We start from the raw sequence: 26,704 nt of genomic DNA on the forward strand, positions 1-26,704 counted from the left end.
CTGCGGTACCAACACCAGCCCCGCCACAGCCCGCCCCTCGGGCCCGGCCCCAGCGCGGAGCTACCCGCAGGACGGTGATGCCCCCCGCCTCACGGCCGGCCGCCAAGAACCCTAAGAAGGCTTCGAAGCGCCCACTCGAAGCGAAGACTCAGGGAACTGCACTTCGGGAGCTGGTAAGCAGACCACTCCCTCCCCCGCCGGAGGGGCGGGTGGAGAATCCTCATTTCCTTTTGAAATTTATTTCGGTACCCACATTTTCAAAAAAAAGAGCGGTTCCCTCAGCCCCCGGGCTCCACTTCCGGTCTCCCCGGCCGTCGTTATCACGACTGCTGGCCACCGGTTCTCTTTGGCAGGTACAGCGCCCTGGAACCGGGTCTTCCGCTTCCACACGTCCAGCCGCGGCACAACCCCGCCCCCGAGCCAACGGTCTCTGCGGGCCACGAGGAAATTCTTCCTCCCCCGTCCCAGGCTGTTCCGGGAGCGGTCACAAGGAGCCAGGTAAGTGCTTCGATCTCCCTAGACTCAGCACCCCGGGCTCTGCCCCGTCGCGAGGCCCCGCCTGCCGGTACGTCCGACGCTATAGTCCCCTTGGTCCCTCTCGCTCGGAGTTTGGGGGCGTGGCTCGTGCTCCCCAACACGCCGCGTTGGTTGATCGGGACAGTCCGACTCGGCTATGCGATTCAGTTCGCCAGGCGCCCGCCCAGGTTCAACGGCGTCCGCCCCACCTCGGTGAGAGGCGAGAACGCCGCTGCCTTGCGTGCAGAAATCGCCTCCCTTCTACAGAAGGGCGCGATAGAGCCTGTCCCTCCAGCCAAGATGAAGAAGTGGTTTTACAGCCCCTACTTCATCATACCCAAAAAAGGCGGCGGGTTGCGGCCAATCCTCGACCTGCGAGTTCTGAACCGGGCTCTGCACAGACTCCCGTTCAAGATGCTTACACAGAGACGCATTCTAGCGAGCGTCCGGCATCTGGATTGGTTCGCGGCGGTAGACCTGAAGGACGCGTACTTTCATGTCTCGATCCTTCCTCGGCACAGACCCTTTCTCCGGTTTGCCTTCGAGGATCAGGCATATCAGTACAAAGTCCTCCCCTTCGGCCTGTCCCTGTCCCCTCGCGCCTTCACGAAGGTCGCAGAGGCAGCCCTTGCCCCACTGAGGGAAGTTTATCTCGACGACTGGCTAATCTTAGCTCACTCGCGAGACATGTTGTGTGCACACAGGGACTTGGTGCTCAGGCACCTCAGCCGCTTGGGGCTTCGGGTCAACTGGGAAAAGAGCAAGCTCGTCCCGGTTCAGAGCATCTCTTTTCTCGGTATGGAGTTGGACTCGGTCTCAATGTTGGCGCGTCTCACCAGCGAGCACGCACAGTCAGTGCTGAGCTGTCTGCATACGTTCAGACAGAACACGTTGGTCCCACTGAAATCCTTTCAGAGGCTCCTGGGGCATATGGCATCATCAGCCATGGTTACACCGCTTGGTTTGATGCATATGAGACCACTCCAGCACTGGCTGCAGACCCGAGTCGAGAGACAAGCATGGCGCCACGGCACACACCGTGTCCTTGTCACGCAGACGTGTTGCCGCTCTCTCAGCCCCTGGTCAGACCTAGCGTTCTTACGGGCAGGAGTTCCCCTAGGCCAGGTCTCCAGGCACGTCGTGATTACGACAGATGCCTCCCAACGGGGCTGGGGTGCCGTGTGCAGCGGGCACTCAGTCGCCAGCCCTTGGACGGGCCCGCGACTGTCTTGGCACATCAACTGCCTCGAGTTGCTGGCAGTATTACTTGCCCTGAGGAGGCTTTTGCCGTTGATCCGGGGCAAGCACGTGTTGCTCCGGACGGACAACACAGCCGCGGCAGCGTATATCAACCGCCAAGGCGGTCTACGCTCTCGCCGCTTGTCACAACTTGCCCGCCGTCTCCTCCTTTGGAGTCAGCACCGACTCAAGTCGCTGCGGGCCACTCACATCCCAGGTTACCTCGACAGCACAGCGGACGCGCTGTCGCGGCAGGTTACATCCAGGGGAGACTGGAGGCTCCACCCCCAGGTGGTTCAGCTGATCTGGAGTCGATTCGGCCAAGCGCAGGTAGACCTGTTCGCTTCCCCGGAACCCTCCCATTGCCCACTCTGGTACTCTCTGGCCAAGGCCCCCCTCGGCACAGATGCCTTGGCACACAGCTGGCCCCCGGGGCTTCGCAAGTATGCGTTTCCCCAGTGAGCCTACTTGCACAGACGTTGTACAAAGTCAGGGATGACAGGGAGCAGGTCCTCTTAGTGGCCCCTTATTGGCCCTCCCGGATCTGGTTCTCGGACCTCACGCTCCTCGCGACAGCCCCCCCCTGGCGAATTCCCCTGAGGAAGGACCTTCTTTCTCAGGGTCAGGGCACCATCTGGCACCCGCGACCAGACCTCTGAAATCTCCATGTCTGGCCCTTGGACGGGACGCGGTAGACTTACGTGGACTACCACCTGCGGTGGTAGACACGATCACTCAGTCTTTACGGCCTGAAGTGGCGTCTGTTTGCTCAGTGGTGTTCTTCCCGTGGTGAAGACCCCCAGAGATGCGCAGTTGGATCAGTGCTTTCCTTTCTGCAGGAAAGGTTGGAGGGACTGCTGTCCCCCTCCACCTTGAAGGTGTATGTAGCCGCTATATCGGCACATCACGATGCAGTGGAAGGTAAGTATTTAGAGAAGCACGACTTGATCATCAGGTTCCTGAGGGGCGCGAGGAGGTTAAACCCCCCCAGGCTGCGCCTCGTTCCCTCGTGGGACCTCTCTGTGGTCCTTCGGAGCCTTCGGGGAGCTCCCTTTGAGCCCCTTGAGTCAGCAGAGCTAAAGGCGCTCTCTCTGAAGACCGCCCTCCTGACGGCGCTCACCTCCATCAAGAGGGTAGGGGACCTGCAGGCGTTCTCTGTTAGCGAACTGTGCCTACAGTTCGGTCCGGCTTACTCTCACGTCATCCTGAGACCCCGACCGGGCTATGTGCCCAAGGTTACCACGACCCCCTTTAGGGATCTTGTGGTGAACCTGCAAGCGCTGCCCCTGGAGGAGGCAGACCCAACCTTACGTTGCTGTGTCCGGTGCGTGCTCTTCGCATCTACTTGGACCGCACGCAGAGCTTTAGAAGCTCCGAGCAGCTCTTTGTTTGCTTTGGCGGACAGCGGAAGGGAAGCGCTGTCTCCAAACAGAGGATCCCCCACTGGGTCGTCGATGCCATCACGATGGCATACCACGCCCAGCATGTGCCGCCCCCTGCTGGCCTACTAGCCCATTCTACCAGGGGCGTTGTGGCTTCATGGGCGTTGTCTCATGGATCCTCTCTAGCAGACATATGTAGAGCCGCGGGTTGGGCAACACCTAACACCTTTGCGAGGTTCTATAACCTCAGGGTTGAGCCAGTTTCGTCCCATGTGTTATCAGGTGACACAAACAGGTAAGTTCGGGTCAGCCGGCCGGGTGTATCACTTGTGCATAGCGCCTTTCCCCTCCCTTGAGGTGAAGACGTGCGATCTTTTCCCCAGTTGCGTTCGCAGGAAGTGTGAACCCTGGACGTTCTTCCTCCCTAGCCTAGCAGCCGTTGAGTCTTCGGAGAGGCTCACTGCCGCCCCGGTATGGGCGTCACCAGGCTCCCGTACTGAGGTAAGTGCTCCACATGTGCTGGTTGCCCCCTTCGGCATCCCCGTGTGAAGTATATCCCGCAAAATGGTTTCCCTACCGGCAAACCGCGTCTTCCTTGGACAGAGGGTCCTCAGCCCCGGGTCGCCGTGTTTGTAGTAACCCCTCCCCACCTTTGGGTAGGGTCTACCACGGCGCCGTTCCACACGATGTGCTTCCGCTGCTGGCTGGTAAGACCGTGTGTGTATTCCACCTAAACCCCCCCCTCTCGGGGCCGGGTGTGGTCTCCGCGGTGTCCTCCTCTTTGGAGGGACACCCCCCCAGCTTGGACCATTTATAATTGGCCCCCAGCCGAACGATTGCGTTCCTTTTACAGGGGAGAAAAATAGCGAGAAGGCCCCGGCTGGGCCAGCCAGTCCTTATACTTCTGAGCAGTTAGCTGTTCCCCCTAGGTGCAGGGGACCGCTTCATGCCTGCCAGTGTGTTGGGGGTAGTTATGCGACGGCTTGCTGCGCTGGTTACGAGGCACACAGAGGTTTGCCCGTCTCGCACCGCTTGTCTGCGTAACTTGGTTCCGCTCTGTGGCGTTTTCCATGGGACCCCTAGTGTCAACTCAGCGACACAACGTCGACTGAGTGACAGACGGGGAACGTCTCGGTTACTGACGTAACCTCCGTTCCCTGATGGAGGGAATGAGACGTTGTGTTCCCGCTAGCCACAATACTGAACCATCCGCTGAAAGCGCCGGGTCTTTGGCTCGACTCCTCAATGCGATACCTGATGTGTATTTGCAGCGTCACTCCTTTTATACCCGTATGTCCGGGGGAGTGGCATGCAAATTCCACACGCCAATTCTCATTGGCCTTTTCTCAAAATCAGAGATGGCCGTGCTCCACAAGAGTGACCACTACTGTCAACTCAGCGACACAACGTCTCGTTCCCTCCATCAGGGAACAGAGGTTATGTCAGTAACCGAGACGTTACACATGTAACCTGAGACGTTTTCAATACTATTAAACTTCAGTTCAAAACCTCACACAAATCTAAATTTGACAGAATTTTCTATATTTCTATCATAATAGTATGCTGAAATATATCCACGATCAAGATAAATAAATAATAAAAAAATAAAAAAACAGCTGATTCCGATTTTAGCTGAAATTCTACCCAGGTGTTTTGTTTTCTATACCATTACCATCCATCCATCCATCCATCCATCCATCTTCAACCGCTTATCCGGAGTCGGGTTTTTTTCTTCTTTTTTTTTAACCATTACCATCTGTACAAACTAATTTTTTGGGGAAAAGTTCCTTTTGCAAGCATGGATCAACAAGTAGGTAACAGAGAAAGAGCAGTTGGCAGGAGAAGATGAGTGCAAATGTATGGTAAAAAAAAACAATGAGGGGAAGACAAAGAACTGTTGTCTATGAGATAAGGGCTACTATTATTGATAATACATATATATATATATACATACACATACACACACAGTATATAAGATAATACATCTTTACTGTAAGAGAGGCTGGCCTGAGAGAGCAGCCAAATCTTCTACCCTTAACAGTGTCATCCATTGTGTGAATATTTAAATTAACAAACAGGTCAAGTACGCATTCTGCAAGTGAACCTAACTGACAGTGGACAGTATGATGTACTGTAAATTGAGATTGCAGAACTACTTGCATATATTTTTCTGACTGTGACTTTGTAAATGTTTTTCATTTAGTTTTTTTGCATTTTTGTTATACTAGTGTAACGCTTGAGCAACGAGGCAGACGAGGAGATGCGGATCCAAACGCAGTTTAAACTTTATTTGATAAACAAACAGGTAAACACAAAGGAACAACCCACAATGGGGAAATAAAACATAAAAACTGTTAACTAAACACGATGTAAACAAACAGAGGACTCGGGAAGGAAACACACACACACACCAGGCTAACATCAAACAACGATAGACAAGGACTGAACAAAGAAACAGGGTATAAATACATAAACATGGGAAAAAGGGGCCAATGAACGAACAGAACTCAAACAAGATAACAAGGTGATTAACAGAAGCAAAAGGCAAACTAATGAGGACAGGTGAAAACAATGACAGAAAACAACAACAACGAATGCTAACAAAGAGACTATGGAGTTACATAAGGGACTAAAGTGAAAACTAAGAAATGCAAAAGTGACAAAAATGGCAAACAAATGGGCAACAGTGAAACAAGATAGGGTATACATAACAACTAGAATTATTGCGCCACAAGCACACATATGTGAAAAATACAGTTAAGCACACAGAAGAAAACTGCAGCATTTGATATTCATTTTGTACTGTTAGTGTAGAAAGGAGTATATTCTACACAGTGAAGTGCCTCTCTTGCTTTGTAACAGAATATTGTTTTACAAGTGTAAAAAAATCATGCAGACCATAGGCCAAAATTAAACATCTTGTAATGTCTGGGGCAGCTGTGGCTCAGGTTGTAGAGCAGGTCGGCCGCTAATCGCAGGGTTGGCTATTCGATTCCTGGCCCACATGACCCCACATGCCAAAGTATCCTTGGGCAAAACACTGAACCCCCAGTTGCTCCCAATGGCAGGCTAGCGCCTTGCATGGTGTGTGAGTGTGTGTGAATGGGTGATTAGGACACAGTGTAAAGTGCTTTGGTAACCTCTAAGGTTAAACAAATCGGAATATAAGGGCAGACCATTTAATGATTCCTGTTCTTTGTATTTATAAGGTCATGTGTTTTTGAGTGACAAAGTTTTTCTATTGGGAGAAATAGTTCAACAGTGTTTTAGTGGAATTCGATTTTAAGAGATGTATGAAGTGTTGTGATGGTTGTAGGGCATTTTGGATAAAAAAAATTAACTGTTGTGCTTGTATAAATATTGGTAGAAATGACTGAATGAAGAGTTTTGAAAATGCATTTGCAGTATTGAGAAATGTGTGAAAATGATTGTAAAAAACTGTCAGCTATTATGCCTATAAGTCTATATAGTCATTTTAAGTAGAGAATATTCCTCAAAGTAGATTATTCCTTTGCATACAGTTCTGCACTAAAACTATATTTTTTATATATATATCTGTGTTTAATTGAAAGAACACATCAATTACATCAAATAGAAACAGACTGAAAAACTGATCAAGATAATTATGTTCAAAATGACTTCAATGTAAAATAATTCAATGAAGTGAAATGTTCCTAATGTATTCATTTTAGGTTACATCTTAAATGTCAAAAATTTCCAAGCCATTTACAAGCATTTAGTCACCTTAACCAGTACTCATGAACAATATCATAATATCAGTGTTTATTTATCATCCATTTATTTCTTATTGTACAATCAGTTTTCAGCTATGTTGTATCGATCATCGCAATATTGTCATATGAAATCTTGCATATTTATCTCATATCTTATGTTCCCTTTAAAACCATCAATGGCTATATATCAGATATCTTTCAGATATCATATTTACCAGGGCTGTCTTCACATCTTTCATCCAGCCCAACACAATCAAGCTCTTATTACTGCATTTGTCTTCTCAACAGCCTCTAGGACTCCCCCATGTCAACACTGCTACATAGCGTATTTATTGTATATTCTGTGCCATTCTGTTGTATATTGTTGAGCTACAATGTCACTTTTTTTTTCTCTGAGATTGCACATAAGCATACAGAAAAACTAAAACAATAGCAGCAATTGTAAATGCTTTTTTATATAATACACCTCAATTTTGAAATCTGAATAAAGTTGGGACAGGGATTAAAATGTAAATAATACTAATAATAATAAAACAAACTGATCTAGTCTTTGTACTGTTTTCAATTGAATAAAGGATTGCAAAAGTTTTTTTTTTTTTTACTTTTTTATATTAGATTTATGCACGTTTATTTATCTAAAAATAAGATCTATTTATCTATATTATTTATTATTTTGCACTTTCAAATGTAGTTGAGCAAATTTTGATTTTTTTTTTTTTGACAGAAGTCTGGTTCTGTCTTGATGAAAATGTGTCACTAAGCGTTGGTTGAAAAACAAGGTTCAAATAATTTGGTAAGAAATTGGAAAACCAAATAAAATATCAAACAGCCGACAGTAAAATCTGAATAAATAGGGTATTTCTCTCTCTCCAAAAAAATTATAAATAGCTCTTTAAAGGTGCACTTCAGAATTCTGAGCAGAATTTCTGACTAGCTAACTAGTGACTCAAGGTAAGGCAAGAACGCTTATTTTGAACATTGATATAAATATATAGCTATACTGGCTCAATAGTGGTTCCCCTTCTGTCACTCCCTCGATGTTGTGTCGATGTAGTGACACTAGGGGTTGATCTTGAGAGCCACGATCACCTTGGATCTTTGAGAAAAGGCCAATAAAAATTGCCGAGTGGAATGTCACTGCCGAGTGGAATGTTGCATGCCACTCCCCGCACATACAGGTATAAAAGGGAGCTGGAATGTGGATTCATTCAGATTTTTTCTTCAAGCCGAGCGGTTGTACTATCAGTGAGCTAAATACTACTGCTGTTCCATTCACCTCTACAGAAGAGTATGCTGTTGTATATATGGCGCATTCCAGCGGCTTTCTCTCCTTCTGCACACCAACAGCAGATTCGCCCCTCGGAGCTTCAACAGCACAACTGAAGAGTATATTTTCTGCTAAAAGAATATATATTTTTTAAAAGAGCACACATATTGACGTTGGATATCTTTTTAAAGATGCGTCTTTTTAAAGATGCCTTTCCGTCCATATGTGATTCCTGGGTGCGATCGTTATCTCTCTGACAGCCACAGGCGCTGCATCACGTGTCAGCGATCACACTGAGGCAGCATTTGTGGATGGCTTATGTTCTCATTGTGAGAATATGACCATGGCAGCATTGCGGTTGTGGCTTTCCTTCTTCAAACGGGGAGCCGATTTTGGGAGTTCAATGGGCACGGTTTCGTTTGCCTGCATCTGGTTCCGAAATAAGACCAGCCCACCTCACGGCCAGCTTGACTTCTCTTTCGGGGTCCGAGCTGGATGAGTCTTCAATTGCTGCCTCTTCCCTCACAGGATCTCTCCGTGGTCCTCCTGGGCCGCATTGAGCCATTAGAGTCAGTCGAGCTGAAAGCCCTCTCCTTAAAGACAGCCCTCCTGATTGCGCTCACCTCCATCAAGAGGGTGGGAAACGGCAAGCGTTCTCTGTCAGTGAGACTTGCCTGGAATTTGGTCCGGCAGATTCTCACTAGATCCTGAGACCCCGACTGGGCTATGTGTCCAAGATATCCACGACCCCCTTCTGGGATCAGGTGGTGAACCTGCAAGTGTTGAACCTGCAAGTGTTTGATAGCGTTAAATGGCCCCAGCCGAATCTAATACTCTGTGGAGAGAAAACATATAGAGGAAAGGGCCTTCTCCCATGCTAGTTACATTGCCCCCGGTTTTGCCGCTTGCTTGCACCTGCATCGGCAGTTCACGTAACACGGTTCAGCTGTTGTGGCATTTTTCCATTGGGATCTCTAGTGTCACTACATTGACACAACGTCGAGTGAGTGACAGAAGGGGAACATCTCGGTCCAACTGGCAAAACAGCCAGTATAAGGACTGCCTGATAATACCATGGCACAGTGTTTCAACAATTCTATAAATGCAGCTTGGAAAGGTGGAACCTTGTAGCAGCGACCATTTAAATATATATCATTGCATATATAGGAGTGAATTTACAAAGAAGTTGTGTCACTTCAGAATGTGGTATTTTAACACAATACCCTGCATCTTATTTGTTTACGCTTACTGTCTAGTTTACTGTAAGTAGGTGCTAAATGTGGTGAAATAGCACCAAAACGTGAGTATTTAAATTCAATAATTGTAAATTTAGCTTAATATGGATCGTGGCTTATTTACAAAACTCTAACACTTTTTGCCTGACGCAACTAATGAAACGTTATTAAAGGTGATAAACAGAATTCCTTGCAACATCAACTAATCAAATAATAGAGAAGTACATTTTAACTGAGTATACTGTAATTTTTGTGTGATGCGTGTTACCTGATGTGCAAATTCCTATAGTGAATTGTGGTCTAAAGCTGTATATTTCAGCAGATTACACATTTCCATAGAATAACTGATTTCAAGTGCGCTAAGCTAAGCACAGTGCTATGCCATAAGAAATAAGTGCAAAGTCAGTCACCATGGCGATAAAATTGTAACATTTTGTGCAAGGATGAGCTAATTCTAGGCAGAGGTGGGAAGTAACAAGCTACATTTACTTAAGTAAATTTTGAGAAAACAATTTATTTTTAGAGTAGGATTAAAAGTGGGTACTTTTTACTCTCACTCAAGTAAATTTCAAATGAAACATTTGTACTTTTACTTCTTTACAATGGGCATACCTGTCATTACATTACTGACTTTTATGACAGTGAAGTTCACATGCGGCATGCGCTGTCACAGACTGTCACTCAAGCTGAGTCGATCAATGCTGCAGCATCATGCTCTTCTAAGTGAAACACTTTCTTTGCTCTGCAAAGGGGAAAAATTATTGTTTCATGATGCAGTGCCTTCATCTAAAACAAAGACAAGCAGATATTTCAAGATTAAATCTCAGCTTCAATTTAAGGAAGTGCATTGAGGTAAATTGTGGCTTTAATGCTAACGTTTTTCTGTGTAATGTGATTTTCATTTTCAGGGTGATTCTGTAACTGGGCTCTTATGACATTAGTTTTTAAGTGTACATTTTTAAATCAGTGCTGCAATATATCAGTGCACTATGTCTAGCGTCCCGCATGTCATGAGCAGTATTTATGCATTTACTGGAAACTATCGCAGCTACTTTGGGCGGATTAACTGTATAAATCCATGTAAACATCCAATTTAAATGTAAATGTCTTTTGCTCTGCTGTTCACATAAATGACAACTGGAGCGGTAACAGAAGCTTCACATATAAACTTTTAAAATACTTGGGCCTTACTTGTTATTCTTATTAAATAATATATTAATACAATAATCTTCATTCTGTTTGACATTTTTAATATACTGTATATGTTAATATAAAGAGTAAACCCATTTTATGTACACTATTGTATTTATTTGTTATACTTTAGTATCTTCAAACTTTCTGGGAGCATATTGCCCTCATCCGACCATAATCAGCACCAAAGTTACCATAGCCTACCTGTTATAACCGAATATTTAAATCATCCACAGAATTATAATTCAAAAATAATATAAACTCAGTGAATGATTTAGTAAATAAAGAATTCTTCAGTTTAATGGCAAAATTCTGTATAAATATAAATAAAGTGTACATTTTGAAATGTATCTGTATGTTTTGCCTCTCTATATGTTATGTTAATCATGTAATGAATGTAATTTATACATACAGCATGAAATAAAACATTTATTCAAACACAGCAGGAGTGAAGGAAGCAGTAAACTCCCAGCTCGTAAATCTTCCCCATGGTGGATTATGGGTAATTAACCATCGTCGAGTGTATGTCGAATGTACACTCAAAATTACAGTGCATTGTAGGAAAGAATGAGTGATCATTCATAGTTTTCATGACTGCTATGTTGCTTGGAACTGCACACAAGACTTTCACCCACTGTTGCACTTGTGTATATGGTTGAGTGACAATAAAGGGATTTGATTTTATTTGACAAAAGTAGGGAAAAAGTGGCTCACTCAGAATTCAGACACTCCTACAAAATGGTGGACACCTGAAATAGTGCACTATATAGTGGTGTAGGGCTCACAGTTTTGGAGCGGGTGTGTTTATTAGCAATAATTCATAATTATCATAGACAACCATCAATTATTAAAATAAATAGAACATTGATTAGAATATATGTTACACAGGCACCAATTTATGTAGGCTCACAGGTTGGTTAGATCAGTTTTACTATCAGATATAAATTAATAATTAATGTTTATTAATTATTAATTAATAATTAGATTAAATAATATAATTTAATTTGTTAAATCACTCTTTGACCAGAGAAAAATGATAGTAAGTGACTGATCAAATCTCATAAAATTCTACCCTGCAGATTGAGTATTTTGATTGAGAATCAAAATAATCAAAAAGGGAAGACGTTAGTCAAATTGTTGCCATATGAACCCAACAGTAATCCGGTTACAGTTGGCTTCTAACAACAACAATTTAACAATACTGAAGTAATACAGGAGTTCTTGAAGTGGCAGAGGCTGGCTTCAACACAATATTCTAACAAACAAACCAGGAAAACTTATTATAATATAACAAGATTTATTAAAATCAAACAGTAATGAACACTGCCAATACTAAATTAATATAACACAAAAACATAAGGTGGAAATCCTAACTAAATAGTGGAGCTATATGCTAGTGTATGTGTCTCGAGTTGGTAACCAGGACACAAAATGGCGGACTAAACTCCTTGTGAGGAACTAGTCAAAATGGAGGGCTAGGCCAGAAAGGGCGGAGCTAACGAATATGTGAAGGTGTAGGGGAAAGCAAGATGGCTGGATCAGATCCAGCACAACGGAGCTAATACCACGTGTGGGTGATAATGAGCAGACACACAAAGGAACTGAACGAAACAGGCAGGAGAATTTGAAAAACACCAGCCTGATTCATACATAAACCGCGGTGCTGCTCGCTCCGTGAATTTCAGTGTGTGTGTAAGAGAGAGAGAGAGAAAGAGAGAGCAAACAAACAGGGGTTCATGCAATATAACAGAGGGGACACGCTGGTAACAGCGCCATTAAATTGTTGATTCAGATCACTCAATAAATTAACATTTCCCCAAAAATGACGATCTCATAACTCCAAACAGCAATCAGCGATCGTAGTTAAATGTAAAGTTGTAAACAAAACATCAAACATTCAGCAATCAAATATATAATGATTTAGGTTTATAAGAAAAGTCACAGTTTCTAAACTAAATCTGCCCAGATATCAAGCCTTACTTGTGAAATCCTGTGTGATTTCAGCAGGGTTGTCTGTTGGATTCCTGTTGCATTGAGCGGTCAGGAGAAAACAATCTGGATTCGGTCCTTGGTCTCATGCTCTTCAGCGAAAAGACACGTCTCTGCGTTGGTTCTCGGGTCCGGTGATCACTAGAAATGCGAGAGGTAGTCAACGTCGAGGGAAAATGATTGAGAAGGGAAGCTGGTCGCCTTTTCCGTTTTCTATATAAATTCACTGTTGTCTCACAGTGAAGATGAAATGAAACGGTTGTACACTACATGACTGGAACAAAGCTAAGTTAATCTTACTCTACCGTGGCCAAATGGTGAGGTTTAGAAAAATGTGGTCTTTCTTTGTCCAGAAGGAGGGAAATTCCTTGGTGTAGATATGTCTCTTTAGAGCGCAGCGAAGCTGTAGGTGTAACAGTCAGGCTGGATGCAGAGAGAGCGATCTCAAATGTGAGCGCTAGATTTGTTAAGAAAATGATGTCATCGGTCATAGGCTGCTTTTGACCAATGACGTCTGAAATTGAGTCCATGGGCGGGACTTCCGTCCGGTTGCGATGCATTCTGGGAAACCGAGTTCAATGTCTCACCTTTGATCATAGAACAAAGGGCTATGCTGTCTCTGCTGCCATTTTCAGTGGGGCAAGGCCCCACATCTCCCCTTTTGGTCTTAAGATTGGGGTTCCTACCACAGTCCTTGAGAGCAAACCAACAGTTGAACAGTTCCCAAGTCCCTGAGAGCAACCCGAAAGTTTTTCAGTCCATGTGTCCTGAGCTCGCAAGAATTAGTTCCTGGAAGTATAACAGTTCATAAAGACTTTTTGACATCTGGGCAGTCATAGTAGACAACATCTGGGCAGATGAATTCTAACTAGGCTAACTAACATAACTTTATCACAACATAGCATTTTTGCATTGGTAACACATCAAACATTGCAACAACCCTTTGTTATCCCTGAGTTTTCAATGATTATGAAAAAGGAAACTCGAAGAGATTGTTACTGTTAGTAAGGCTGTTCTTGGGACGAGTTAGGAACGGTTAGTGGTAGAGGGGTAGACAGGTGTTTGAAAAGCTGTGAAACGAGTGTCATTGCATCCAGTCTAGTGTGTAGTGTTTGGATGTGTGCAATACCTGCCATGATGTTCCAACCACTAAAGGAGTAGCCCGAGAGTGATTAAACCAATGTAGTGTTCTCAAGCCAGTCAGTTTGAGACTGAACTTTACTAATTTCATCCCTTCAGCATGGAGCTGCTGTTGAAGGGTGTCATGCTGAGGTTGTGACCTCTAAATGCGTCCATGATCTCAATTTCTGCATCATGTTTGTTGACGTTGAGATGATGGAGGACAATATTGGAGCAGGAGAAGAGGAGCCAGAGCACACGCCTGCAGACTCGACCATCAGTGAGCCAGTGCCTGCAGCCTCGACCGCCAATGAGCCAGTGCCTGCAGCCTCGACTGCCAGTGAGCCAGTGCCTGTAGAATCAACCGTCAGTGAGCCAGAGCCTGTAGTCTCGACCGTCAGTGAGCCAGCGCCTGTAGCCTCGACCGTCAGTGAGCCAGCGCCTGTAGCCTCGACCGTCCCAGAGCCAGCGCCTGTAGCCTCGACCGTCCCAGAGCCAGCGCCTCTCGAGCCTCCCAGGGCTCCGCCTTCCAGGGCTCCGCCTCTCGAGCCTCCCAGGGCTCCGCCTCTCGAGCCTCCCAGGGCTCCACCTTCCAGGGTTCCGCCTCTCAAGCCTCCCATGACTCCGCCTACCACGGCCCTGTCTCCGGAACATTCTACGGCTCTGCCTCCTGAGCCTTCCATGGCTCTGCCACCTGAAACTTCCATGGCTCCGCCTACCACGGCTCCGCCCTCGGAGTTCTCCATGGCTGTGGCCCTGTGGCTGACTCCCAGGCCTCCTGAACTTGTCCTGTGGCTGACTCCCAGGCCTCCTGAACATGTCCCTGTCCTGTGGCCACCTCCCAGGCCTCCTGATCCAGTCCCTGTCCTGTGGTCACCTCCCAGGCCTCCTGACCCAGTCCCCGTTTTGTGCCCTCTGTGGACTGCCTGTTTGCCCTTTGTGCCCCCCTTGAACTGCCTGTTCACCCTTTGTGCTCCCCTTGGACTGCCTGTTTGCCCTTTTTGCCCCCCTTGGACTGTCTGTTTGCCCCTTGTGCCCCCCTTGGACTGTCTGTTTGCCCCTTGTGCCCTCCTTGGTCTGCCTGCCCCCCTTCACTCCTTGGACGATTTTGTTTTTGTTTTTGTGGGTTTTCTCTTTTTTTTTTTTTGGAGCATCTGGAATCTGCTCCTTTGAGGGGGGGTTATGTCACGATCCCCTGTTGTCTGCCCTGTGTTTCACTTGTCACCTGTCATAAACTACACTTCCAATAATTCCCTGCCCTCATCACTGCCAGTCATTCATTGTTCTCACCTGTGTGTCGTTTAATCATCATCACCCTTCTGTATTAACACCTATCATATCACTTCTGATGATATGAATTTAACTACTGGAGTCTTATGTATTACTATTTATGTAGCCTTTATGTGCTTTTTGGAGCATCAAAATGTTAGCACCCATTCAACATACCGATTGTATGGACCAATAGAGCTGAGGTATTCTTCTAAAAATCTTAATTTATGTTTTGCAGAAGAAAGGAAGTCATACACATCTGAGTTGGCATGAGGGTGAGTAAATGATGAGAGAATTTACATTTGGATTCTGCTTGAGATTTTTTTTTTAGTAATTGTAATTTTACTTGAGTACAGGTTTTAGCTACTATACCCATCTCTGAGTCTAGGCAAAAGTACAGTAGGTTTGGCAAATTCATGCATGCAAGGTGCTAATCTGGTGTAGGATATTAGGTGCAGAAGAGTGAACAATTGCAACAATATGACTTGAATCTAGAAAACCCAAACTTTTAACCCTAGAAATCCTCAACATCATAAATATTCCTATTCCTTTAATACCATTTGTGTCCCACACCAGTCTGAGGAAATCCTCTCATTAGACTACTTACTAAACCTTTGGTGGTTAGTTTGGATAAACTAAACTTAACAAGCTGCTAAATGTCCATTTTATTTAAAGTAGGCTTATAATACATTGCACCTTATCTGCATAAATAATTAGGCCAGTAATAAGACTAAAAAGTCCTATTTACAAATGTTTCAGACTAAATATAGCAACATCTTCATAGAAAACCACATACTGGCAAGCAATCTGGAAATCCCTTCATATTAATATTGGCTGTGTTAGTAACGCACACAGCAAAGAAAATGCAATTTATTAAATGTTTCACACAACTATCATGACTCTGCTATCTATAAAAGGGGTAAAATATGAAAATTCACAGCAAACAAACAATGAGTAAGAAGAGATAGAGTGGGTAAAGAAAGGTTTTCTCAACTCTTTCAGGTGTGTGCTTGGAAAGACTTCAGGAAAGACCAAATGGAGATTGCAAAATGATGGTGAACAGAAATCAGGGTGGAAGATTACATTAAAGAGGGCTAAAATGATCTGCAAGTCCCTCTAATTGATTGTGTTATGAATTATGGTCTCACTAAGACACACACAATTATGGACACTCACTAAGAGTGTTCGGCCAAATGTGAACAGATCTACAGTGACTTCAGTCTCAACAAAAAAGAAGAAGAGTGAGGAATGGCAATGGAAGAGGAAGAGCAGGGACAACTAGAAACCTAGAGACATTTTATGAAAACACTTTCATGCATTTTTTTATGTTAAATGTGTTAATTCAATAGTAGAGTTGTGTCTATAGCTGAACATGTAATGAATTTAATAGAGAACACATCTATTGCTTTTTTATTAGTATTTCATCTTAATAAATGAATTATCAGAAAAGAATACATTGCTTCATTATGCAGTGAAATTTATTTGTTCTACAAATTTGAGTGTCTGTTGCTATGGCTGTGTAAATGTTTTTGAGAGCACTGATTATAGTTTGGAGAAATGTATAAAATTGACTGAGAAAAACTGTAATAAAAAATACAATTGTTCATTTTTGAACTTCAAAACTTTTGATTTTACTAATTTATTGCTATACAGTATATTGACATTAACAAATATTAATAAATGCTGTTTAACAATAAAGTATTGTTCATGGTTATTTCATTTTAACTAATATTAACAAATGGAACCTTATTGTAAAGTATTATCTGTGCATTTCTTCTGCATTTTATGAAACTTCCATGTCTATAGTCAAATAGAATAGAAACATCTTCTGCTAAAGCAATTGATCATCAACTGGTTTTTGAGAAAATAGCACATAGGTAGATGTAAAGGATATAAATAGACCTTATTAGACAAAACAGTTATAAGGTTATTGTGGAGCGGAGGGGGGCGGGGCCGGTCGGAATATCGCGCGCCCGGTCCCCAATCAGCCTGATGAGGCGCGCGAGGGATAAAGGCGGCCGGTGACGATTGTTGGGGAGAGAGAGAGAATTACGGACATGTCCGTCATGTGTGTTTGTTTGTGTTTTTGAGTTTCTCATTAAAATATAATTTATGTTGACAAGCCGGTTCTCGCCTCCTCCTTGCCCATCCTTCAACTGTGTTACATTGGTGCCGAAACCCAGGAAGGAGGAGGGATGCCCGTCGCAGAGTCCTCGACACTGCCGTCCACCCAGGGGAGCGCCGCTGCCATCTGCCGGGGGACGGAGTAGCTCGACCGCCCGGATGCGGGGTACGGCCGTCGTCCGCGGGGCAAGTGGGGACTGGATACCCCGACCGCCTGGAGCGAGGGAGCCGCTGCCGGGGGCGGAGGAGTGCCCTGCCGTCCCCAGAGACGCGGAGGGGTCGAGGGAAGACCGCCGTCCGCGAGGGGAGGAGGGAAGAAACTCTCCGACCGCCCGGAGCGGTAGAGCCGCTGCCAGGGGCGGAGGAGTGTCCCCATTTGCCGCCAGAAAAGCGGAGGCGCGTTCTACCCGCTGGGGTCGGCGGTTTCACTCGGTTCGCCCGGTGTTGGAGCGGCTGTCGTCCGCCTGAGTGTGGAGGAGTGTTCGAGGACCACGCGACGGTACATCAGAGAACCGGTGAGTGAGCTTTTTCTCTCTCTCCTCTCTCTCTCCCTGTCGCACCGTGTTGGCCTTTTCCCTCGCCTATTTTGTTTTTTTTTGTTGTTGTTGTCTTCCCCTCCTGTCTCCTCCCAGGGCGAGGAAGGCGGGGATGACCACGCGGGACGCAAGATACACCCCGCCCCAGGGATGGGGGTGTACGTCATGCCGGTGGCACCCCGGCCTGAGATAACGCCGGGAGGAGTGTGGAGCGGAGGGGGCGGGCCGGTCGGAATATCGCGCGCCCGGTCCCCAATCAGCCTGATGAGGCGCGCGAGGGATAAAGGCGGCCGGTGACGATTGTTGGGGAGAGAGAGAGAATTACGGACATGTCCGTCATGTGTGTTTGTTTGTGTTTTTGAGTTTCTCATTAAAATATAATTTATGTTGACAAGCCGGTTCTCGCCTCCTCCTTGCCCATCCTTCAACTGTGTTACATTGGTGCCGAAACCCAGGAAGGAGGAGGGATGCCCGTCGCAGAGTCCTTGACACTGCCGCCCACCCAGGGAGCGCCGCTGCCATCTGCCGGGGACGGAGTAGCTCGACCGCCCGGATGCGGGGTACGGCCGTCGTCCGCGGGGCAAGTGGGGACTGGATACCCCGACCGCCTGGAGCGAGGGAGCCGCTGCCGGGGCGGAGGAGTGCCCTGCCGTCCCCAGAGACGCGGAGGGGTCGAGGGAAGACCGCCGTCCGCGAGGGGAGGAGGGAAGAAACTCTCCGACCGCCCGGAGCGGTAGAGCCGCTGCCAGGGGCGGAGGAGTGTCCCCATTTGCCGCCAGAAAAGCGGAGGCGCGTTCTACCCGCTGGGGGTCGGCGGTTTCACTCCGGTTCGCCCGGTGTTGGAGCGGCTGTCGTCCGCCTGAGTGTGGAGGAGTGTTCGAGGACCACGCGACGGTACATCAGAGAACCGGTGAGTGACTTTTTCTCGGTGGCACCCCGGCCTGAGATAACGCCGGGAGGAGTGTGGAGCGGAGGGGGGCGGGGCCGGTCGGAATATCGCGCGCCCGGTCCCCAATCAGCCTGATGAGGCGCCGAGGGATAAAGGCGCCGGTGACGATTGTTGGGGAGAGAGAGAGAATTACGGACATGTCCGGTCATGTGTGTTTGTTTGTGTTTTTGAGTTTCTCATTAAAATATAATTTATGTTGACAAGCCGGTTCTCGCCTCCTCCTTGCCCATCCTTCAACTGTGTTACAGTTATAAAATAATAATAGTTCAGATGGTTTAGCTCACCAGTGATATTGTTGCTGTTGTGGGCCTCTTGTCTTTGTGTGTGAATGCATTGCTCTTGAGCCTTCATATGTTCAGCTACCAGAGCACATGCTGGATGAATCGATTCCACCTGCAAACGATGATGATAAAATATATGAGGCAAGTGAAAGTATAAACTGCAGCACTTATTACTGTAAGAAACCCAGTAAACATACGGCAACCATCAGGGTCCCACATTAGATAATGAGCTGTTCACATCTGCAATCAGTTTTCATTAAGGCAATTTCTATGCAATATGATTCAAAACACTTTAAATTCAAACCAAACCACAAAACAATCTTGTCATCTTCTTTTTGCAGCAGATATAAAACATGTAACAAGTTCCATTCATGAAGGGACCAGAAAGGGAGACTCACTAAAAGCATTATGGCAGAAACTGGATACATTTATTCAATCTCTATTTTGACTCACATTAAGAAATTTGTACCCTATTTCCACCTAGTATTACGATGTGTCTCGGGTGATCCGATCACATGTGGTCAGGTGAGACACATCGCTGTTTACACCTGGTCACTTAAATGCATCTCCTGTGACCATTTGTGTTCGGAGGGCAGTGTCTCTGTTTCATGACGAAATACAGTACATCAATCACTATGTCATTGTATTACTGCATGATAATAAAAAGTGCAACAGTCAGAAAAGACAAAAAATGCGTGATAGAGCTGGCATGCTGTTTCTCCCAAATGTGGTCGAAATTTAATTTAAACTCAAACTCGACACGTCAAACAGAATTATCCATTATTTTATTGGATTACCTGTATTAAAGGAGCTTTAGGTGTTCATGCTTCTTGTCTGTTTTGATATCAGACACACTGAAGAAGATCAGTGAAGTTCTCGTTATTGTGTATGTATCCAATTTTTTACATTTTCAGATCAGATTGTTTTTTCCTTTTAAAGCCACTCATAACCTGCAAACTTTAAACTCTTGTTTTATCACAGCGGTTGTTTGACAGGTGAGGGGTGGCTTCTCTGCTGCCGAGATGCATACAGGACTGATTAGTGTTTACACCTCAAATGCGATGTGGTCACATGCATTTTTGACCACATTTGTGTGTGTTATTTGTGACCCGTTCACAAAAAGTTTTAGACCCCATTTAGTCCTGTAGTTAGGGCTGACCACATGTACCTGAAATGCATCTTAATGCCAGGTGGAAACTGGATCTTTGAAATATATGAAAGCCTATATTGATTTAAAGGATCAAAATGAATTTAGAAAGATTAAGGTTTTTGAGATTGATTGATTTGACTCGAGTAAACATCTTGTCAATAAGCCTCACTCATATCCCAAAATAGCCTATAAAACCTCATTATCTCTGAAGCAGCCATTAAACCAGTTTGAGATAATCTTGCCATCATTTATGTACTACAATTCATGATGTTTCAGAGAGCGCGAGAATAGAAACTGAAATAAAGAGATAATAAATACATGACAAAATGTGTGGGACATAAAATCTCTTTGACTAATCGACGAAATAAAAAGGGAAAGTTGCCTCTGTTTTACATCTTTGTGGTATAAAAGATCTCCAATGACTGCCCACTTATTCCTGAGAGGAATGAATAAGACAGTCAGAGGTGGGTAAATGCTAATGATTTGATTAAGCCTGAGGTTCAGATGGAACAAACAGGTTAAAAAGTTTCTGAAATAGACTTATATATTTCCTAAGGAAACTAAAGATGATGAATCATAAAAATATCACAATAATACTCTCAGTAGTGAATTATTTTATTAAAAGAACAGTTCACCCAGAAATGAAAATTATGTCATCATTTACTCACCCTCATGTCTTTTGAAACCCATTAGATTTTCTTCTGAGGCTCACAAAAGGAATTCCCTTACGCTCACATACATTTGTGACAAGGACAAGTCCTTTCTAATGAATGCCCTTGTGTCACAATCTAGACTGTTCGGTGATGCAGTCCAGTCGGTGATGGAAAAACTCAGCATTGTGAAACAACAGACTGCCGCGTTCCAGCAGATACTTCCTCGCAGAAAAAGAGAAAAGCCCACTGCAGCTCCAGCTCCAGTGCACTCACGCTCATGCGTATCCGCGTAGGTGTTTGGATGTTGGACCAACCCCATTTAAATTACCGGCAGGACACCAGAAACGAGCCTGATAGACTTTGGGTTGAGTTTGTAATTTTTCATGCCTCAAACACCCGACAACTAGAATATAGTTCAGTTTCCCACCGCAGCTTGTGCTGGGGAGTGAACAATAAAAAAAAAACATTCTGAATTCAGCCTCTGTCTCCATGACCATGGGTCTTGAGACATGCATAACAGAATTTGATGTTCATCAAGCACATAACAGTGAAAATAAGCCCCATATATTGTTCCCCATAAAGAATGCTGGGGCTATTGTGGCAAACCAAATTTCTCAAATAACCACATTTTCCCCTGTTTAAGATACCAGGGAAAAGGTTTATTCTGTCTGCGTCCCTGCTGTAGATACATTCCAGGGTGCTCATCTTTTATGCCTAGATACAATAAAGGCAACATTTTTATAAAATTCCCTTCAACCAGCCACAGTATTGGAGGAGCTAATGCTTCCTTCCACTGTGTCGCTGGTTCTGGGACAGCCGCCAAAGGTAAGCCAAGCATTTGAATCTAGGATTTACCCAATCGTAATCCAGGAATTCCACAAGTCATAAATGGAAAGACATCGGTGCCAGTAAGTCTCACATCTGGCAAATAAATCTAACAAAGAGACCATAAGACTTGAAAACTTCTCTGCAAAGAGGCTTTAAATTCAAAGATCAAAGCAATAAAAGACAGAAAACACTCTCTTGGAGTTCCCGAGAGACTCGGGACACACAAGATTCTGTCCTGCGATATATTTGCTACACTTAGACTGATCTGATCACGTGACATCGTGATCATTGTTCAGAAAACAGCATCTTAAAAAGGACATTCCTTAATCTAGAAACATCTCACACAAAGTCACAGTACTTTACCGATTTAACCTTCTAAAATGTACAGAATGCATTTAAATCCACGATTTATACAATACCTAGGCTTGCTAGGTAATTCTAACAACCACTTTGAACTGTGGTAACTTGTATAACTGAAAAATGAATGATTATAGCTTGATATACCTCTTTAAAATGTGTGTAATGTTTTATCCATGTTGTATAAACAATGAATTAACCAGTAGGATTTGTAACCAGGGATTTTCATGTTTTGTTACCTACACACAATAATAATGAAAGAATGTCAAGTTTAGTATGCAAACACACATTTGGTTACATAGAGGAAGCTGATGACAATGAATATCATGTCTCATGTACCAATATCAAGATATAAAAGTTCATGTTTAAATATCCAATATTTTTGAGCAGGAGATTAGTAAGAATCCGAAACAAAGGACCATAAATCTGTTGGAAAAGACAGCCCAGTTTACAATGTGATTCTGAAAAGTCACTTCTGATTGGTGCAGGACACCTTTGGGGATGCAGCCAATTTCAGATCAAATGTTTCCAAACAGGAATAACACGCTCTCTTCCTCTTCAGGCGCTTCTCTTGTCGTCTTCCCTCGCTGATTGTCTCTCCTAGACTTCTCTCTGACTCTTCCCTCATGGTCTTCTCTGGATCTCGTCGGAACCAGATCCATGCCATGTGAGGTCCAAGGAAGCCCGGGACTCAAAGTCCAGAGGAAGCCTCTCACTCTCTATGGTCCATGAGAAGGCCTTCCTACAAAGCCAACCTCATAATTCATACAGACAATAACTCAGATCTTACAGAGGTCCAAAACATAGATGGAACGAACTTTTGACCAAGAGCCAAGAACCAAGCAAAACAAAGAATGCAAAGAAACACCACTAGACGCAAGTACATCTGCAATATTGTGCTCAAAGTGCTGGTGTATGTGTTAAATACTTTGGGTAATCCGATAGCAAATCGATGTAGACACAAATAAGTTTAAAAGTTTCTTAAGGCATTGTCAACAGACTCCATAAAGTTCATTTTCACTGTATTGATCATTTATTTCACATTCTGTCACTCTTCTCACCAACCTGTCTTATGCATATATGTGTTAGATTAGATTTATGTTTAGAATAGCAATAAAGTTTGTCTGTATTCAAAGATGAGTGACTGTGGTATATTTTGATAAATAATCTCATCCCTGTTTCTAAAAGATTTCACTTCAAAGCTGTACCTAAATACGTGTGATATTATTTTCAATAAGCCATGATAATAATATCACTCCAAGTAATCATAATTCACTTATTAAAGCTAATTCCTTACAGTAGAAATTGTGAGCAGATATAATGAGACGTTGTATTACAATTTAATGGTGGAGAATTTATTCAGAAAATAATGTAGTTATTTGTCATTTTCCTAAATTCAAATGGTTGTCGAACGTGACTAATTCCATTATATATATAATTCATAGCTTACATATTTCAAGACCCTAAATTCCCTTACATATATTGGTGTAAGAAGACGGGCACGTTAACGGTTCCCTTCTAAATATAGCATACCAAATACTAGGGATGCACCGAAATTTCGGCCGCACAATGGCACTTTCGGTTTTTGGCCGAAAGAGAAAAAAGGCCGAAAATATGAGCCGAAAATATATACCTCCTCGCCCCGCCCCTCTGTGCTCAGAATTCACTCTGGATCGATCTAGCCATTATCACGGCGCTACCAAACAAAGGCAGATCACGTCAGCGGTGTGGAAATTCTTCAAAGTTTCTGATAAGGACATCAAATTTGCGATCTGCAGTGTTTGTTCAGCAGAAATGTCAAGAGATATATATATATATATATACAGAGTACAGCAAGAGATTCTACAGGAAAGTGCCACGATCCACAGCAGTGCCATAACTAGCGCAGCTGCAACAAAACTTGAGATGTATCTAGCTGAACTACCCATTGCCAGAAGTGACAATCCCCTTGACTACGGTCACATAAACAAAGACCGCTCTCCTTTGCTTGCGCGGATTGCACACAGGTATTTATCTGCCCAAGCACCAGCACAGAGAGTGAGAGACTCTTCAGTGCAGCATCTCATGTTCTTGATGAGCTTTCTGACAGGAGAGACTGTCAGAAAGTTTAGCAACTTTTGTTCTTGAAGAGAAACCTGTCGCTTGTACTTAAATATAAATCGGTCCAATTTGATGTGTATAGCAATTACATTACACTTGTTCTTCACTTGAGGATACATCTGTCGTTTACAGTTGAGGTTGGATTTAGTTCAATTACTGCTGTTTTGCACTGTTGTTTTGCACAATAATTTTCACTTAAAGTGTACATACGTTTACATACACAGAATAGAGCACTGATCTATATATATATAATTATATATTATAGTTATATATAGATTAGTGGAATAGAGGCCCTCTGCCATTCTGTGTTATGCCTTTTGTTTTAATTAAAATTACTGTTGCATATTTAAACTTTTTGAAAGATGCTAGCTAAGTTCATTACTTGACTGTTGTTTTGCATATAATAGTTTTCTAAAACTTTACATTATTTGGATAATTGTTAATAAAATCTTTAAATTTAGAATTTTACAGAACTGAATGAAGAATAATATTTAATAATGTTAAACATTAATACAATTATACACAAAAAAAATATTTTAAAAAAAAGTACATTTCGGTTTCGGTTTCGGTTTTCGGCCAAGTGCATCCTGGATTTTCGGTTTCGGCCCAGAATTTTAATTTCGGTGCATCCCTACCAAATACCCTTACATATAATGGTGTGAGAATTCATTAGAATCAAAAACCCAGGTTGTCCAGCCTATGGAGTTTCCTCAGATTATGGAACAAATCTGGAGAAGGTTCAGCAGAGTGAAAGGGGACCTGTTCGCTTCGAGCAAGATGTCGCACTGTCCCTTCTGGTTTTCTCTCTCACAACCGGCACAGCTGGGCATCGATGCTTTGGCGCATCATTGTCGTCTTTACGTGTTCCCACCGATCAGTCTGCTGCACACAGTTCTGCAGAGATTTCGGGAGGATCGGGTTTCGGTTTCTGTTAGTGGCACCGTTTTGGCCATCTCAAGACTCTGGTCTCTCCTGGAGGAAATGCTTTGGGAGATTCTAGTCAGAACAGACATGTAGTCTCTGGCATGGGGCAGCATTTGGAAACCTCGGCCAGACTTGTGGAAGTTATGGGTATGGCCCCTCAATGGGGTGCTGTGTTTCTGACTCTTAAAAATTTCCCTGTTAGTAGCATCATTGTTTAAAAGGGATGGTGATTTACATGCCCTGTTGATCAATCTCTTGTGTATGAATTTTGCACCAGGGTGTTCAAAATTGGTGCAAAGACCTCATTTGAGCTATTTGTCCAAGGTAATTTCTACATAATTTCCCTCACAGGCTATTCATTTTTAGCCTTTCTATCCTCCCCCATTTGACTTGGAGGTGCATGAAAGATTGCATATGCTTTGCCCAGTTTGGGCACTGCAAGTTTATGTTGACCATACTAGCCAGTGGCGTAAGTCAGAGCAGTTGTTTGTGTGCTTTGGTGGCCGCAACAGGGGTGTTTCGAAGACAGAGTAAAGATTGTCTCATTGGCTTACTGATGCTATTTCAAGTGCTTACAAAGTGCGGGGTTTACCTTCACCTTCGGGTATTCAAGCCCATTCCCAGATAGCAAAAAATATCCGCACGGCTTCTTTTTGCCGCCGTCCCAAAGCTGTCGGCTATAGGTGCGTCCCACTGGCGGGGATGAAACGTTTGCCGCTGAATTCGTCACTCCCATTTCTTGCGATATGCGGCAAGCCGCTTTGAAATACAAGGATTTCTACTCTCAAAATCGACCAGCCATGTTGGCTATTATTATTTTTTGCTCCAAAGCCATTAGGGTTTATAACAGAGTCTTGACTCTTGATTCCATGATAAGTTAAGGTTTAGGAAATGACATTTAAATTACTTTGAAACTCTGAAGGGATTATACAGTAATATATGTAAAATATATTGAATTATTTTATGCACTTGAAAATTGTTTACATTTCTTTGATTGCTGCGCATTTGAGACATGCACCAATAAACCAAAAAGAATTCCTTTTGTAAAATTTACTTGGCAATAAATATCTTTATGATTCTGATTAGGTTTTAAAATAGATATTTAATTCATGGTATGAACAATTTAGCAGAATAAATTGATGAAGTTAGACTTTTCACGAATGCCTGACTATCAGTGAACAGTGAAAGACATCTGCAACATGGCCAAAATCTCGGGTATACTTTAATTTTTTTTATTAATTTGCAACCATGGTGATATCTGTACTGGCGACCTGTCCAGGGTGTCCCCCGCCTTTCGCCCGATGTTAGCTGGGATAGGCTCCAGCCCCCCGCGACCCTGTACACAGGATAAGCGGTTGACGATGGATGGATGGATGGATGGTGATATCTGTCATAAACATGAAAATCCCTGTTTTGATGTGAAGGATAAACTCAATGAAAAAGCGAAATTATCCTCTGGTTTCACAATTGCGTAGAAATTTCGTTTATGTCTACATTTTTTCCAACCTCGATTTTTTTTGTTATTTTACCTTTTACAGGTTTTGCAATTATGACCTGTACAAATGTTTAAGAAAGTGTTAAAGTCCCTGTAAAGGCAATAAAAAAAAAATCTAAACGCATTATAAATGTTAAAAATGTATTGCTAAAACACATTACAAAGACTGAACTGTGAAGTTCCGCTGTCGCCATATCTGTTTCCGGTTTACTTGCACGTCGCCCAAAATGTCTGTTTTTACTCGATGTCTCCAGAATCTTCCGAAAATATGCGTCAGCGATGTTCATCGCATTGTTGATGCCTGGTCCCCTGCTCCGACAAGCAAGAGGGACAAGGGCTTTAAACTCTACATATCGAGTTATCTGC

The 26,704-nt window shown here is 43.9% G+C and overlaps 1 protein-coding gene across 1 annotated transcript in view; it reads right to left on the reverse strand.

The window, feature by feature from the left end:
* Positions 1-26,704, reverse strand: part of LOC127646897 (vasoactive intestinal polypeptide receptor 1-like) — a 109,254-nt gene that overhangs the window by 63,336 nt on the left and 19,214 nt on the right. Inside the window, exon 2 of the mRNA XM_052130849.1 lies at positions 18,835-18,943. Coding sequence (XP_051986809.1) covers positions 18,835-18,943 — 109 coding nt within the window. The remainder of the gene's footprint in view (positions 1-18,834; positions 18,944-26,704) is intronic.

The sequence above is a fragment of the Xyrauchen texanus genome, chromosome 7 (genome assembly GCF_025860055.1).
Source record: "Xyrauchen texanus isolate HMW12.3.18 chromosome 7, RBS_HiC_50CHRs, whole genome shotgun sequence".
Lineage (NCBI taxonomy): Eukaryota > Metazoa > Chordata > Actinopteri > Cypriniformes > Catostomidae > Xyrauchen > Xyrauchen texanus.